The sequence below is a fragment of the Ursus maritimus genome, unplaced genomic scaffold (assembly GCF_017311325.1).
Source record: "Ursus maritimus isolate PB19 unplaced genomic scaffold, ASM1731132v1 scaffold_7, whole genome shotgun sequence".
Lineage (NCBI taxonomy): Eukaryota > Metazoa > Chordata > Mammalia > Carnivora > Ursidae > Ursus > Ursus maritimus.
In genome coordinates this window covers 10,148,559-10,163,786 of record NW_024426885.1, presented here as the reverse complement: position 1 = coordinate 10,163,786, position 15,228 = coordinate 10,148,559, and the positions used below count along the sequence as shown (strand labels likewise).

Sequence of the window (15,228 nt, the reverse complement as noted above, 5' to 3'; positions counted from 1 at the left end):
CCAGCTCCCCTGTATAACCCTGAAGACTGCTTCAATCTACTGTCATGGAGCTGACTCGGGACAGTCATTCTCACTGTCACAGGCGAAGAGTCTGGTGGTAAAATGAATCTGAAAGCATCAGACCCCAATGGGGAGAGTCTGTCCCCTCCAGCGGAGAAGACGTGCCTTCTGCTCTTGGCTGGGCCATAGACTTGGAGGAGAACCCAAACAAGAGGCTAGGTCTCCTCTTAGGGGGGATAAGCGTTCCATGCACGGTGTATAGAGGGAATGGTGTATAGAGGAGAGGCGACTGCTAAGTTGTCCAGGGCAATGAGAATTCTCTCCTGAAATCCGTGCCCCCAGGTGTTACCCTGGAGCTGTGTGCTGAAGAGCATAGAAGACTCACGTACTAAGTCCTTAATTTCACTTGCGTCAGGTGGGCCCACACGGAGACCCTCCCTCTCCCCAAGCTCTCAAGCCTATCAGAAATGGGACTTTCCTGGACTCTGCAGGGCTAATCACACGGAGGCTAACTTGGGGATGAAGCCATAGGCCCTAACGTCACCAAGCCACGTAATCCAGCATTTAGCCCTGCTGTAAATATTCAGTTCTTTGAGCCCCCGCTCAAATGTCATGCCCATAAGCCCTTAATCACGACTAGTGCCTGTCTCTGGCCCCCGTCCAAACTGTCAATGTCTTTCTTGCGCCTGGATCCAGATTTGGCACACGGCACATTCCAAATGGAGCTGAAGCTGTACGACACAGGGAGGGCATCGTCTGCCTCTGCCCAAGACATTACATCTTGGCATACGCAGCTCGGCATGCCACTGCCGTTTTTAACCGCAGGGCATATGGTCAGATCCAGTCTCTCGTCGGGGCTATGGCATTCCACGTCAGATCCCTCGTCGAGAGCATGTGCTCCCTGAATATTTACTTCCTGCAGATGCACTGCAAATATGAACAAGTTAACATTTATAAACTGCTTTCACAATGAGAAACACATTTACCAAACAAGGTGCTTCTGCCCTTTCCGAGACCTTGGTACTCAATCAATACTGTCCCACGCAGTGCTGTTAATATTTATTTTCTTACACCATTGCTGCAGTATTTGATTCCTTGACATACCACCAATCCCAAATTTTATGAGCTGTGGCATTTTCCAAATGGACGCCCTTAGAAGCTGCCAACAGTGGGAACGTTTGACACGTCCATGGGGGATATCCTACCATTAATTAGTGGTTGCTTAATGACAAGCTAAGAGAGGACAAACGATAACTCTATCAAGATGGGGAGCAAAGGCACAAAGACTTTTGTGTTTCTTTTCTAAGCCCTACGCTTCCATACCCCGATTCAGGGTCAACCTAAAGACACGACCCTTCCAACAAAAATGTCCCATGTCCTCTTCTACGTGTTTTTATATATTCCTCATCTTTTTAGAGCCACCATTCTTCTGCCCCTTAGAGCAAATGCACTTCTCTGCTTTCACAGAAGAGGGAATGTAAATACCCAATAAACATATGAAAAGATGCTTAACCTCATTAACAATCAGGGAAATGCAAATTAAAACAATAATGAGACACTGTTATTCACCAGCTGATTAACAAAAATTAGGAAGAGCCATGTCACTGAGTACTTAAGCGAGGGTGGAGGGGACGAGGCTCAAATTGAGAACAGGAACACAGAGAAAAACCTTTCGGTAAAATAATTTGGCACGGCCTATTAAAATTAGCAACACGTTTTTTTTCTTTTTACCCAGTTAATTCCACTTCTAGAAATCTAGCCTGCACAGAAAACAGCAGGATGACTTCAAGGCCCATGAACAAGTGCTTCGAGCACCGTTTGTAACAGCAAAAATGAATCCATCGGGAAGAGAGTCATTAATAATATATAGTGGATCCTACATGAACTAACGTGTAGTTAATTCATTCCAACAAAATAGCATACGGTCATTTAAAAGAATGAGGTATTCTTAAGTTCAGACCTGGTAAGATACCGTGAATAGTTATGGATGGGGGGGGGAGTACGTGGTATAAAAATATGTATATTTAGGATTCCATTGTACAGAAATACACACTCGTGCGTCCACACACACACACACACACACCTCAACAGGTGCCTATAGTATAGCCCCGAGTCTGTAAGCATGACTGTATAAACACAGCTGACATCAGAACGAAAACGTACTGTATCGTTAGCAGTACATTTTCTATAATTAACTGGTGCGGTTATGCGTGTTGCTGACTTTTGTCTCATTTTCACTTTTCAAATTCAAACAGAAATCACATCTGACCAAAAAAAGTGAAATAAAACCGCGCCCCCTGCCTCCCCCGTCAGGAGTAACTGCTGTGCTACGGAACCAGCTTGGCTGTAAGTCTCTGGCAGACTGAGCGAGAGGGCCGGGGAGGACAGAATCCTGCACCGGCAGACACACGCACGATCCTTTCTTCTCATTCCTGCCCGTGGCCAAATCTTTGTGGAATTCATCATTATTTTTCATCTGCCAAGGAACAGAATTAGAGAGCATGAGGCTTCAAACTGTGTTCACTAAAGACGTGTAAAAATAACATTTCAATACTGAAACAAAGCAGATTGAAGCTAATGGCCTAAGCTCTTTTACTCCTAATACAAAAAAGTGGATTCCACAAACATTCCACGCCAGTGGTCACAAAGACAAAAGGTGGCCCAGACAGGTTTTTTCAGAATTCCTCTGCTACCTAAGTCTTCCAAGGTGCATGTTTAAACCCTCAGCTATCTTCAGGTGACAACTGGGAATGTAGCTTTAGTTTGTTACGATACCAAAACACCTAGGGGAAAGGTCAAAGGCCAAAGACCCAGGCTGTCACCTGGATGTTTGGTTTCCACATTGCAAAAAAAAAAAAAAAAAATCTGGACATTTCCAAATAGCTAGGTGTTCGATAACAAGCAGAATAAACATCCAGAAGCTGGATGGAAAGTTTTGCTCTATGCCAAGTCAATGAATACTGTGTCCATGTGATGGCAAATACCCCCAACACTTCCTTCCACCAGTATCAGGGCCCAGTTTATGGAGAAAGGCAGCAATCCCTTTGAACCCTGGCCTACATAAAGGCAGCCCGTGAACTACAACTCACCATAAGCCGGTTGTCATTAGATGCACAGAGCATCACTATCCCGTGCCAGACCCCATTTTCCAGCAAGTTCCTGGGGTCTCTAAGCCAGGCTTCTGGAGGTGTGCAAACTGAGCTTACACGTGACAAGGGCTGTGGCGCTCACTGCTGCTTATCTCCACGCAGATGTGGAGGCAAATGCCTGATTAATGCTTAAACTCCTGAAGTTTGCTTTTCAGGAGGCGTCCAGAGAACAGGGCGAGGTGAGCTCTGATCCCATCTAGCACGCAACTGCAGCAACCCTTCCCTCCACCCCGTGAACAATGCATGCATCTCCCAGGGCAGTGAGGAGAGAATTACGAAAGGCAAGGCTGTCCTCAGATGCCTGGAGGGGCTCAGAAAGGCGCTGTGGGGGCAGACTGCCAGCAGGGTCACTGCCTTTCGAATTTCACTCTTTAAAAATCTCATGACCTTCCTCAAAAAGCTGAATGAAGAATCGTCAGATGACCCAGCAATCGCACTGCTAGGTAGATACCCAAAGGAACTGCAAGCAAGGACTCAAACAGATACTTGTACACCCATGTTCAAAGCTGCTTCTTTCACAGGAGCCAGAAGGTGGAAACATCCCAAGGGCCCATCGACAGATGGATGGATACACAAAACGGGGCCAGCCATGTAATGGAATGTTATCCAGCCCTAAAAAGCAATAAAAGTCTGATTCTTGCTACAACACATCTGAACCCAGACAGAAGGACAAATATCCTATGATTCCACTTCCACGAAATACCTACAACAGGCGAATTCAGAGACAAAAAAATTAGACGGGGGGGGGCAGGGAAGAGGAATAGAGAATTATTTCTTAACGAATACAGAGTTTCTGTTTGGGGTGATGAAAAATAAATGACAAATTTTATATTCTGTATATTTTACCACAATTTGAAAAAATCCCAATCAGATCACAGATTATATGCCCAACTTTGCTCTCAACAGCCTTGGGCTGACAGATACTTAACACGTTCTTAGGATGCCCTTACTACCTCCATGTTTCTCATTTATCACAGTGTTTTTTATAAAAACATGGAACCACATTTGAAGAAAGCAGTTTAGTAAGAGCATGAACTTTGGAGGAAAACCACCTGGGTCCAAATGGCAGTTCCGCCACCGAGGAGCCACGTGACAAGCCTCATCTGTAAAAGGGGCAAAATAACAGCGCCCCGCCCCCCCGGGCTGCGCAGGGGACCCAGTGCCATGGCTGACGGGAGGCGCCCCGTGCAGGCACGACACGGGTGAGCAGTCCGTGCGTCCTGGCTGATGGCAATATACACCTGCTTCCTCATCACGATGGCCTTATCCCGGATGAAAGCTGAAATGCCTTGGCTGAGAAAGAGCTCAACAAAATATATGAATAAGGACATCAGTCGTGATTTTTCCAAAGAAACATTTAATCAAAAGTCTCTAATATATCTAAGCAACCTGGAAAATGTCAATCTCATGAAGCTACCCAGCAAAACCACCAGTTTAGTAGTGATTATGAGAAAACGGGTTTTGCCTCATCCTTTCTTGGACCTGAAACCCACCAGGAAACTGACAGTCCAGACCGGGATGCTTCACCCTGCTCAGGGGTCCACGGGAGTTCTCACCTCCAGGACGCCTGACGCCATGCGCTCTTGTGCCCGTCCCACAGCCAGACTGAGGGAGTGCTGTATCCTGTGATCTCTCTTGGTTCTTAGGCAGTTATTAAATGGCATGAAAGGCAGTTTTTAAGAATACTCTTCCCCTCTATGCTTGAGTCATTACCTAGGAATGAGTCGGGAACTGAGGGGGTCTATTAATTACCTCGGTCTTCTTGCTTTTCTGCATTAAATGGTAATTACTGTTCAGAGCCCTTTGAAATATCTAGCCTTTTGGTAACCTTGTTCTTAAAAAAAAAAAAAAAAAAAAACCCCGTGCTATTTTTTATGATAAAAAATGGTGGGTGGTTATGCTACTAAGTCACAGTTGGAAGGGATCAGATGTTCAAAACTATCTATCCAAACTTCACTTTAAGGATGGGTGACCTAAAGAAGAGCTTCAACAATTTGCCCACAGTCAAGACTGATGAAAGAGCCCAGGCAGGAGTACAATTAGGGAGATACAGTTATGCTTCAGGTCAACCTTTATCACCATAAATAATAACATTCTACTCAGCCTTTGCCCACATACTAAGAAAAACAATAACGTGACTCTTAAATCACCTAAGGAAGGCTCAGTGTGAGTTCTTTGAGAAATAAGACTGAACCACAGAATACCAAAGCGCTCTCTTGGTCATTTTAATTAAAATGAGCTTTCTGTCCAATTTCATAATTCTCTTTGATTTTGTTTGGGGTTTTTTGGGGTTTCCTTCTCCCTTCCCTGGCCACAGACGCACACCATTTCAAAACAGGCTGTAACACCGTGGACGAGGGCCAAGGTGCCTGATCCATAAACAGGTAGAAAGAGCTAGACCGACAGCTGAGCTGGGCAGACAGAGCGACCGTGGTTTATGGAATGAGATTTATGAAGGAAAAAAAAAAAAGAAAATCACAGAAATAACACACATTTGTTTGCGGAAACTTTCAGGTTCTGCTTTCTGGAAAAATACATCTTGGAAAACTTGACACTTCGCTTCTTCGTTAAATAAAATGGCAAAGGGATGGGAGTCAGGGGAGAGGGACATCTGGGCATCGGGCTGTCCGCGTGTCAATGGGGTCTCTGCTTTGGGGGATTTCCTCAGGCCGAATGTTGGAGAAGCAGAATTCTTTAAAAGTCTCTGCAGATAACAAAGAAAGCCCCCCCTGCAGCAACCATGCTCCCGACTGTGCCCTGTTCGGGCCCTTTGGAGGCCTGCACCAGCCAGAGAGCTTGGACTCATGGTAGGGGGGAGACTGCCGGCCCGCGTGACCACCCAGGACTTCAAGACCTGGGGGCCTAGGGTGAGTCTAACACATCATTAGCAAGGCTTATGCTTTAGGTAACTATGTTTTCCCAGGAGATGAGAGATCTCTTTCAAGTCCCAGAAGGTCCCTGGGGCTCTATGGAATTTCTGAGGTAACCGGTACCCCCAAATCAACATCCAGTGCCACAACTGCTGTGAAAACTCCTTATTAAACCCAGGTTGACTACCTTTGCTTTTGATGGACTGACACCCGCACCACACCCCAGGGTCCTCAGGCATGCCCACAGACTCTTCCCCGGAGGAAGTCCACCAGGACCAGAAATGTGCACTCATCACCGCCAGACAGCACACCACGTTCCAAAGGTTCCAATACTCTCTCCTCCTTGCTCTTTTTCCAACTGCAAAATATACTTTATCTTTTCTTAAGACCTTATTTTTTAAGTAATCGCTACACTCAACATGGGACTCGAACCCACACCCCCGAGATCAAGAGTTACACACTACTCTACGGGCCCAGCCAGCCAGGCGCCCCTACAGCAAAATATACGTTAGATTTGTTCCCATGCACTCAAATTCCCACTCTCTTTCACTCCAGAAACGGCCTCAACGTGAAACGACAAAAATCCTTCGGTCATCTGTGCCTCCATGCAAACAGGCGAAAGGTACTCTGCACAAGGTTCCCCACTTTGCTTTTTTTTTTTTAAGATTTTATTTATTTGACAGAGAGAGACAGCCAGCGAGAGAGGGAACACAGGCAGGGGGAGTGGGAGAGGAAGAAGCAGGCTCTCAGCGGCGGAGCCTGATGTGGGGCTCGATCCCAGAGCACCAGGATCACACCCTGAGCCGAAGGCAGACGCTTAACGACTGAGCCACCCAGGCGCCCCCCACTTCGCTTTTAGAACACAGGCACTCTCCGGTTAGCGGAATGTTGCCCTCGATAATTAAAACTGAACTGCACCTGCTAAAAATCAAGCAGCATTTCCTCATCAGGCACCCTTCGTCTTCTAGCGCATTTATAATCACTAATCCCGATTTGCAAAAAGCTCCTTACCCATAATAATGATGTTGGGCCTATTTATTTTGACACCAAGGGTCTCTGGAGGCTCATCAATTCTTTTTTACTTTTTTCCAAGGCTGTCTTCAGTGAGGAAACTCGTTCACCACCAGGATTTCGACCACCACTCTTATACTTTGGTTGTATTGAAATGAAATCATTGGAACTACATCCACTATGTTCCTGGAGAGCATTTGGCGGTTAGACCAGTCCCCAGGGCCACAAGTGTAGTGGTTTTAACTCTTCTTTTCCAACCAGCACACACCTAAGGAAATCCTTGTCTTATCGTCCTTTACAAAGAAAGCCAGCCATCCTCCGGATCTCAGGGTGCCTGGTGTAAGTACCAACCTCAGAGCGAAGAGACAAAGCACCCTCCCGCCTCCTGCTCCCACCACCAAGCAGGAGTCGTGGAAGACAGGCCACGTGTGTCTACTTGCACAGCTTCCAAGGCACGGACCTCGCAGCAGACAGACCTCGCACCTGTCACACACACAAACTGCCCCACGTCCCACCTTAGAAATTTACTCATAGGCTTTCCCCGTTGTCCGCTGGGTTTTGGCTTCTAAATACGTTTAAATGTTAAAACAAAAATCAACCATTTTTGAAGAAGAAAACATCCCTTTAAAGATGAGAATTGGGTATGGTATTTCAGAAAAGGGCCCTGGGGCACTTTTTTCGTGGAGAGGAGGCCCGTCAAACCACAGCAGTGATGAGGTCAGGGCTCATGTGCCCTCTCAAGTGACGTCGGTGTCATGGACACAGCTGTAGCAGCAAAGTCCACCCACCAAGAAATCCTCTTCAACCTGGTTCTTTGGAACCTGGGGTCTGGGCTACAGCCACCTCTAGTTTACCCCCTGCAGTTTGCCCAGTGGCTCCCGCTGATCCCAGGTCTCCTGATGTCCACGCCCTTGGGGAATTCATCTCCTCCCCTAATGACCGGCTGCATAACAGAAAACAGCCAAGGGGTCGGAGGTCACTTCCATGATTAGGTTACCAAAGGCCGTGACTCCTATCTTCTTCACACATTACGTCTGCTTGTCTGCCCTCCCTGAGGGGGGCCGGCTACCACACGAAGAGGCCCACGGGGCAAGGAACTGAGTGAGGGCAGCCTCCAGCCCACAGCCAGTGAGGAACTGAGGCCCTCGGCCCAACAACCTGAAAAGAAGTGAGTCCAACAACCATGGGAATAAGACTGGGAGCAGGTCCTTCCCCGCAGCTGAGCCTACCAATGAGACCCCAGACTAACTGAAATCTTAGTCCTATCAGAGACCTCGCCGTGGAAGACCTGACTGAGCCACACCTGGAAACTGAGATAGTAAAGGCTGTTTAAGGCTACTGCGCCTTGGGGGAATCCGTCACACAGTAATAGATAACTAACGCCCCAACTCGTGCTTTCCAAACACACCCCAGAATGTCCCAGTCAAATTCCTCCAGCCTTCCTCATATGCTCAACTCCTCAAGGCCTCCCCTTCCATACTAAATGATGTAGACTCCATCTCTCTCTTTCTGAGACACCCTTCCTTCAAACTCAGCCCAGGATCCCTCCCTGACCTCTGTTAGCCTTCGCCTCCCAAGAGCCAACATCCTCTCTCCCCGCAGCCCAAGGACAACGTGCTCTTCTGACTTCAGCCCATTCAGATCACGGCTTTCTGGTCTGCCTTCCCTACTGGACGAGGAACCCCTGTGAACTGGGGCTGTGCTCTGTCCAGCGCCTCAGATGGTGCCTGTCCCCGAGGACGCTCATCAGCGTCCGCTGACCGGAGGAACAAGAGCCTGAATGGGCATTTACAGACCTCCTTCTGTACATGGTTGTCAAGGGCCACCTGCCCCGGAGTGAGACTACACTTCACCCCCTTCTGTGACGGGCTCTCCAGAGCCTTGCAGACGGAGGACAGAGATCGCCTGTCACCATGAAAGCATTCTCTCTTCCTAAGTACGATTTCATATCCAGCGTCTAAGCCAAGTCCATCCATACTCACACAACCCTGCTCAGACAGGGCACGTATGCTGCCACTTCTCTGATGCTGCTTCAGTTTTCGTTTTACGGACTATAAAGCATATAGAAAACAGACTCTCAACTTTGTACCCTTCTGTCATTAAACTCTTCTCGAATAAAGAACAAAGCAGGGGCGCCTGGGTGGCTCAGTTGTTAAGCATTTGCCTTCGGCCCAGGGCGTGATCCCAGGGTCCTGGGATCGAGGCCCGCATCAGGCTCCCTGCTCTGCTGGGAGTGCTTCTTCCTCTCCCACTCCCCCTGCTGTGTTCCCTCTCTTGCAGGCTGTCTCTCTGTCAAATAAATAAATAAAATCTTTAAAAAAAAAAAAAAAAAGAACAAAGCAAATGGGGATTATGCTTTTAAAGTACATGCAAGTCCAGGAAAACTGTTTTAAAATATCAACCATGGAAATGACCAGTGAGGATATCTACTGATTTAAAAAAATATAGATAGAGAGATAGAGAGATATTTACATTTATATTCCTTCCGGTTCCTGCTACCTTTCAACTACTTAGAAAAGAGATTCACAAAAACGTAAGAAAGAACATTTTGGAAACTTCATTCTACCTTATAGCCTCCAATGCGATGTTCCTGCTTAAACTCCTTTCCATTCTTCAGCCATCGCATAGTTGGTGCTGGATTCCCCCCAGCTGGACAGCGAAACTTGACAGTATTGGCTGCAGGGACAGCATGAAGTCGCTTTTCCATCTTTTCTGTGTTGGTCCAGTACGGCGCTCCTGGGGTGGAAAACAAGGTTACAATGTACAGAGGAGGAGAGCTTCATTTCCATAACAGGGAAGATACTGTTACTTTGTATGTGAGCGAGCTGACATTTTCAAAAATCTTTGGGTAATATTTACATTAGGAAAAAAATTTTCTGAAGTCTAGCAGATGGCCTAGCAGAAGGTCCCTGGAGATGGACTGCTTGTTAGTTTGTGTCTCTTAACGGGGGAAAAAGTGTTTGAGGTACCTTCTCTCCCTTGTTCCTAGTGCCAGAATATAAATTCATGGCGAATCATGTTTTCAAAAGCTACTTTATACAGACAGTGACAACGCGTAGGTAACTAACAACAGCTGAGTCCTCCGAAATGTATCATTTTAGATCATCACCCTGAGCAAAGGATCACAGACACACAAGGTGCGCTCGATGCCAAGTCAGTTTAGTCAATGACACCGTAAAGGACAATCAATAATGTGACTTACCATCCTAATACGATAAATTGTTCAGGGAGGCATCATTAATTTCCCAGCACTTTATATGACAAACCAAAAAGCCCTATCACTAACTATGTTTTAATTTTTAAAATGGAGAGAAGATTTTTCAGTGGTTGTGAATGCCATAATTCTACCACCGTGTCTAAACAGGTAAAACTTAACAGGAGGCTATCGATTACATGTTACGTGAAGTGGAGCCCTCTAAATGACCCACCAAGTCATGGATACAAGTGATTTTTTTAAACTCAAGAGAAGAGATAACTTTTTAAATCGCCAAATGAAGGCCATTTTATCTAAGTAAGAACCACAGCATCGATCCAGAATACCGCCGTGAATTCTTCATGCCTGCCAAGAGCAGGTAATGAGCACTACTGACTGAGTGCTTTTTATTTGCCAAACAGAGATCTAAAAACTCTCCCATGTTTAGCATATTAATCCTGACACGAATCGAATAAGAAAGGCATTATTATGGTCCTTGTTCACAGACCAGGAAACTGAGGCACAGAGAAGCTACAAAGCGAGGAAGAGGTGCAGGCAGATTTGAGCCAAGGCAGTCTGATTCCAGAGCCCTCTGTCTTTGCCCCTACTCTCCATGCCTGGTAAGAACCAGCTTCTCCACGGGGTCGGAATCCATACCTTCAACCACTGTGATGTTAAAGACCGGAGTCCAGGAGAGCCAGCCCTCGCCTAAGGCACACTGCCTTCTCCATCACTGCCCAAAAGTTCCACTAAAATCTCATGTAGCTATTTAACTTTTCACATGTATGTTTCTGTCTTAGCAAACTGGTAGCCAAAATTTCCCTAAAGCATCCATCAAAAGGGCCTTGCACCCTCTAGAACATTCTGTAACACTGAAATTCTAGAAGACTGATTCATAACTGTGTTTAGACTGAGCGGCAGCACACACATTTCACAAACCAGAGACCAACGGGTCCAGGCAAGGGTTTTGTCTCTGATGTGGATTTACAAGTCTCCTCCTCTCTTCTGTGCATGACACAGCCCACTCCCGGGGAGGGGTGGGTAACAATCCCCTTCACTTAACAGCCAGACTCTCACGGCAGAATTAGGAATTGGAAAAACTGCGTTCAAAACACCTACCCCCGTTTGCCTTACCCTTGCTCTTGAAACCTGACTATAAAAGGTGGAGCTGAGATTTCTTAACAAGGGCATGCCGAATCTTCTTTATCCTTGTTTATCTAAGTATCAATGTAGATATAGATGGTGTCTACACAATGCCAAGACCGTGCGAGCACGGCAAACTGAGGTGGTCAGTCATGTGTACCAGAGAAAGAAAGGCCAGAGCAGGGGCAGGAGGAGAGCCAAGGATGGACGAACAGGGCTGCACGCTTTCCTCTGAATCTAGTTGTATCTGCAACGAGGAGGCAACTGGGTAGCCATTTGGCTTTGGGTGTCAAATGCCCATAAACATACCCATTCTTTTGAGGGTTCACCAGGGAGTAATTGATTGCTATTCATCACAAGACTCCCAGGGCCTGGCATATACTGGAACAATTTCAATAATCTTTCATTTTAAAAGCTTCTACTTAGAAAAATCCATCCACAGCCACAGCCACTAAAAAGAAACCATTAAGAGCACAAAATAAATAATGAGCTTTGTTGCTACACAAAGACTTTTATAAATCTGACCTAAATGAAAAGCATACCTCATGCTGTCAGGTGTCTGTACTCATGTCATTTGTTTAAGTAAACACAATGGCCTATTCATGTGAATTAGCTAAATATTAATGTAGTAACTCTTTGAGATAGCATCAATTACGGCTGAGCTGATCCTCTGGAATGTCTTTTCTTTTTCATATAAAAGGAATCAACAGATACGTGCTTCCATTCCACGAGGCATGATTTTTTACGTTCCCCAAAATGTTAAAAAGTAGGATTTAGTTGAAGGAACTAGGAACGTTGCTGTGTTCCTCTCTCGTGGAGCGAAGCTGTCAGGGAGGCTGTGACCCACACGGGGCTCACCCCAGACCACATGAGCCCGTACGGTCATGGCCTGTGGCAACATCACACTGGCAGCTGGCACCTTTGTCTTGGCACCTAAGGAATGATTTAAGGACAAGGGTGAAAAGAATTTTGCTGGAATTTCTGGCAGGAAGCCACTTCCCTGGGGTAAAAATTCAATCGTCAAAACTGCACCTGTAAAATCTACTCATGCAAAATAGACGCACAGCCACGAAGCAGGGCACGGGCACCCAGCTCGTCATCTACAGTCACAGAGATGCCAGGTGGGCGGGGCACCGGAAAGTCTCATCAGCAGAGTAGGAACCGACCGCCTACACCGCTACCCCCTGAAACCTACATCCGCCAACACTCTTCTCCTGAATACCTGTAAATACTAACTCGACAGGAAAGTTGTCGAGCCACATTTTCCAGGTTCTCTGTGTGGCAGCGGTGGGCCCCCCCAGTGCTCTGCCCAGTCCCACTCACATCACACAGGACAACACACTTCGGTGACCAGGCTTTCCTTTAAGATTTTGAGCTCACGAATTTTTTTAATGAGCATGATGCTGGAGGGGAGGAATTATTTTATAACGGCTCCTCCTGAAATAAACTAGTTCTGTGTGGATCCAGAAGAACCTGGAAGGTTTAGAAAAATAATGAGACTGTAGGACCAGCCCGAGCTGCACTTTCTTCATCAGTGGCCTCATGTCTTCTGCAAACTTTGTATTCGATGTTTCCTGCCATTTTTGCAGTCTGGACACATGGATATGCCAGCCGCCACCACCTCCACCCCCTCCCCAACACACACACACACACACACACACACACACACACACACACACACAGAGGCACGCACCCCCCAAGAACAACAATGCAGCTGGTGAGAGACCAGGACCAGGCTCCTAAAGAAATTCCTCTTTTCATACTGTGGCTGGTGAACAGTGTTTTAACTTTCACTTGGAGAAGGAACTCCCTTAACAAATTAATGATTTACAAAAGCAAGATGACCCTTGCACACAGTAGGTGTTCAGTACAAACATTTCCACAACAACTTTATAAAAGATGAAACTTCCAAGCCGAGGCTAAATCACGTTTCAAAGAAGTCTCTGAGCTTCCACTTCATGGAACCTCCCTGGCATAATCTTACGGATGCAGGAGAAGCGAGTTTAAAGTCAATCCATAGAAAAGGAACGGTGATATGAATCCTGGATGGCATAAAGAAATGAATTCTACTAAATCAGAGGTAAATAAGTTGACCTATAGGCCAGGGGGTCCCTTCCTCTCTGACATTCTCAGATCTTCTGATGTAACAGGTAGCAAAAGAATGATGCTCTCTTAGTCATTAAATACTAACAATGAGCTTAAAGGAATGGTAAAACCCAGGCAAAAAATAAATAAGTAAAATCTCGTCAAGGAATACTGTATCTACTCAGTACCATTTTTAACACTGAAACAGTTATTGTGTATTAGTGAAAATGTTAGTAAAATTTTACTTTACTGTAACAGTATTCTCTTAAGATGTGCTGGTTAAACAGAGATGTATAACCCCACAAAAACTGCCCTCAACGTTCCCTCGACCCACCACCTCCATCCCACAGTGAAGACTCATCACACTCCTTCGCTGGGCCTCCTCTTGGTCATTTACGTGTTTCCATCACCAGGGTGGCTCCATACTGAAATGAACCCCTTTCCATGTCCGCTGACCACTAGAATAGAACATCCGGAAGGTACAGCCTGCGTCGCCTTCAGCCCACGGACTAGGCACTGAAGTGTTTATTGAATGGATGGATGGATGGACGGACGGACGGACAGACAGATGGCCAAATGTACCAGATGGACAACTGCTAAAAGCTTGAGCTATAAGATGAGGGAGTTGAACTGAATGTTCTAACAAGGTCCCTCCCCGTCCTAACATTCTGTCCAGGTATTCTAGGCAGATACTGATTGTGCCAATACATGGTAGGATTAGAGGAGTTTTTTTGATCGTGCAACTGGAAACATGGGCTGCCCTCACAGAAGCCCTTATGTGCTCCAGTATGTATCCCAACATGGACATCTAAGGTCTATGGTCGCCTCTCTTTCTGAAATCAAAAAGAGAACAGAGCCCAGCGGTTTAAAGGAAAAACATGGAATCGTATTACCACTGTACCAATAGGCCTCAGTGACCATCTGGTCCAACGGCTGATGTGATCAATGTCACCCAGAAAGGTCAAGTGATCTGATCAAGGCTGCATGGCCAAGGCCAGGCTGAGGCAAGACCCAGGCCCTCCAGCTCCCTGGGCAATGCTCTTTCAACCACTCCAGGCTGCCCTCTGAACTCTCCCATGGTAATTAAGTCAAAAGTTCAAGATTTATGTGAGCTGTGGACGCCGATGACTGCCAACTGTATTTTTATTGATGCAAAAATAAAAAAACACAGCCTGTTTCAGCTCCTAGATTAAGTCTCACAAACTCCCTAAAGCCCCACTAAGGCCTCTGTCTTAAGTCTATAATTAGGGCCTTTAAAAATATCACTAATCAGGACATTTGAATGCTTTGACCCTGACTGGGGTGGGGGTGGGAGGATGTCTCTGAGCTCCACCCCCATCCTTCCAGTAGACGGAGGTTCATCTGTTTTCAGTTTTGCATAAACCAGGAGAAAACAAATCTAACAAAATACAGAGATGTGAGCGCGTGCGTGATCATGGGGGTGGCGGGCTTTATTTGAGAATGTCATTAAAAACAACAACTTGCTGACCAGTGAGGCATTTGATAAGAAACACATTCAAACAAACCTGGCGAGTGACCGCCACTCCTTTGAAATGCCTGAGTCCACAGGGAGACCAGCTGCCCCGTGGGAGTTCCTAGCATCTGCCTTCAAAAGAAAACCCTCCACTTATTGGTCATGCTGGTTGACCATAGGGGAGGCCAAGAAAGAGATGATTCAATCCAACCTTCCGGATAGAACACCATCCCTGGCTTTTGTGATAAAACACCCAAACCAATTTAGAATGAGGTTTTCATTACGGAGGAATGTCAAAAAATT

The 15,228-nt window shown here is 46.3% G+C and overlaps 1 protein-coding gene across 1 annotated transcript in view; it reads right to left on the bottom strand.

Moving 5' to 3' along the window:
• The window catches only part of FGFR2 (fibroblast growth factor receptor 2), a 96,947-nt gene that overhangs the window by 53,056 nt on the left and 28,663 nt on the right, over positions 1-15,228 (bottom strand). Inside the window, 1 exon segment of the mRNA XM_008685213.1 lies at positions 9,597-9,766. Within this exon segment, the coding sequence (XP_008683435.1) occupies positions 9,597-9,766 (170 nt within the window).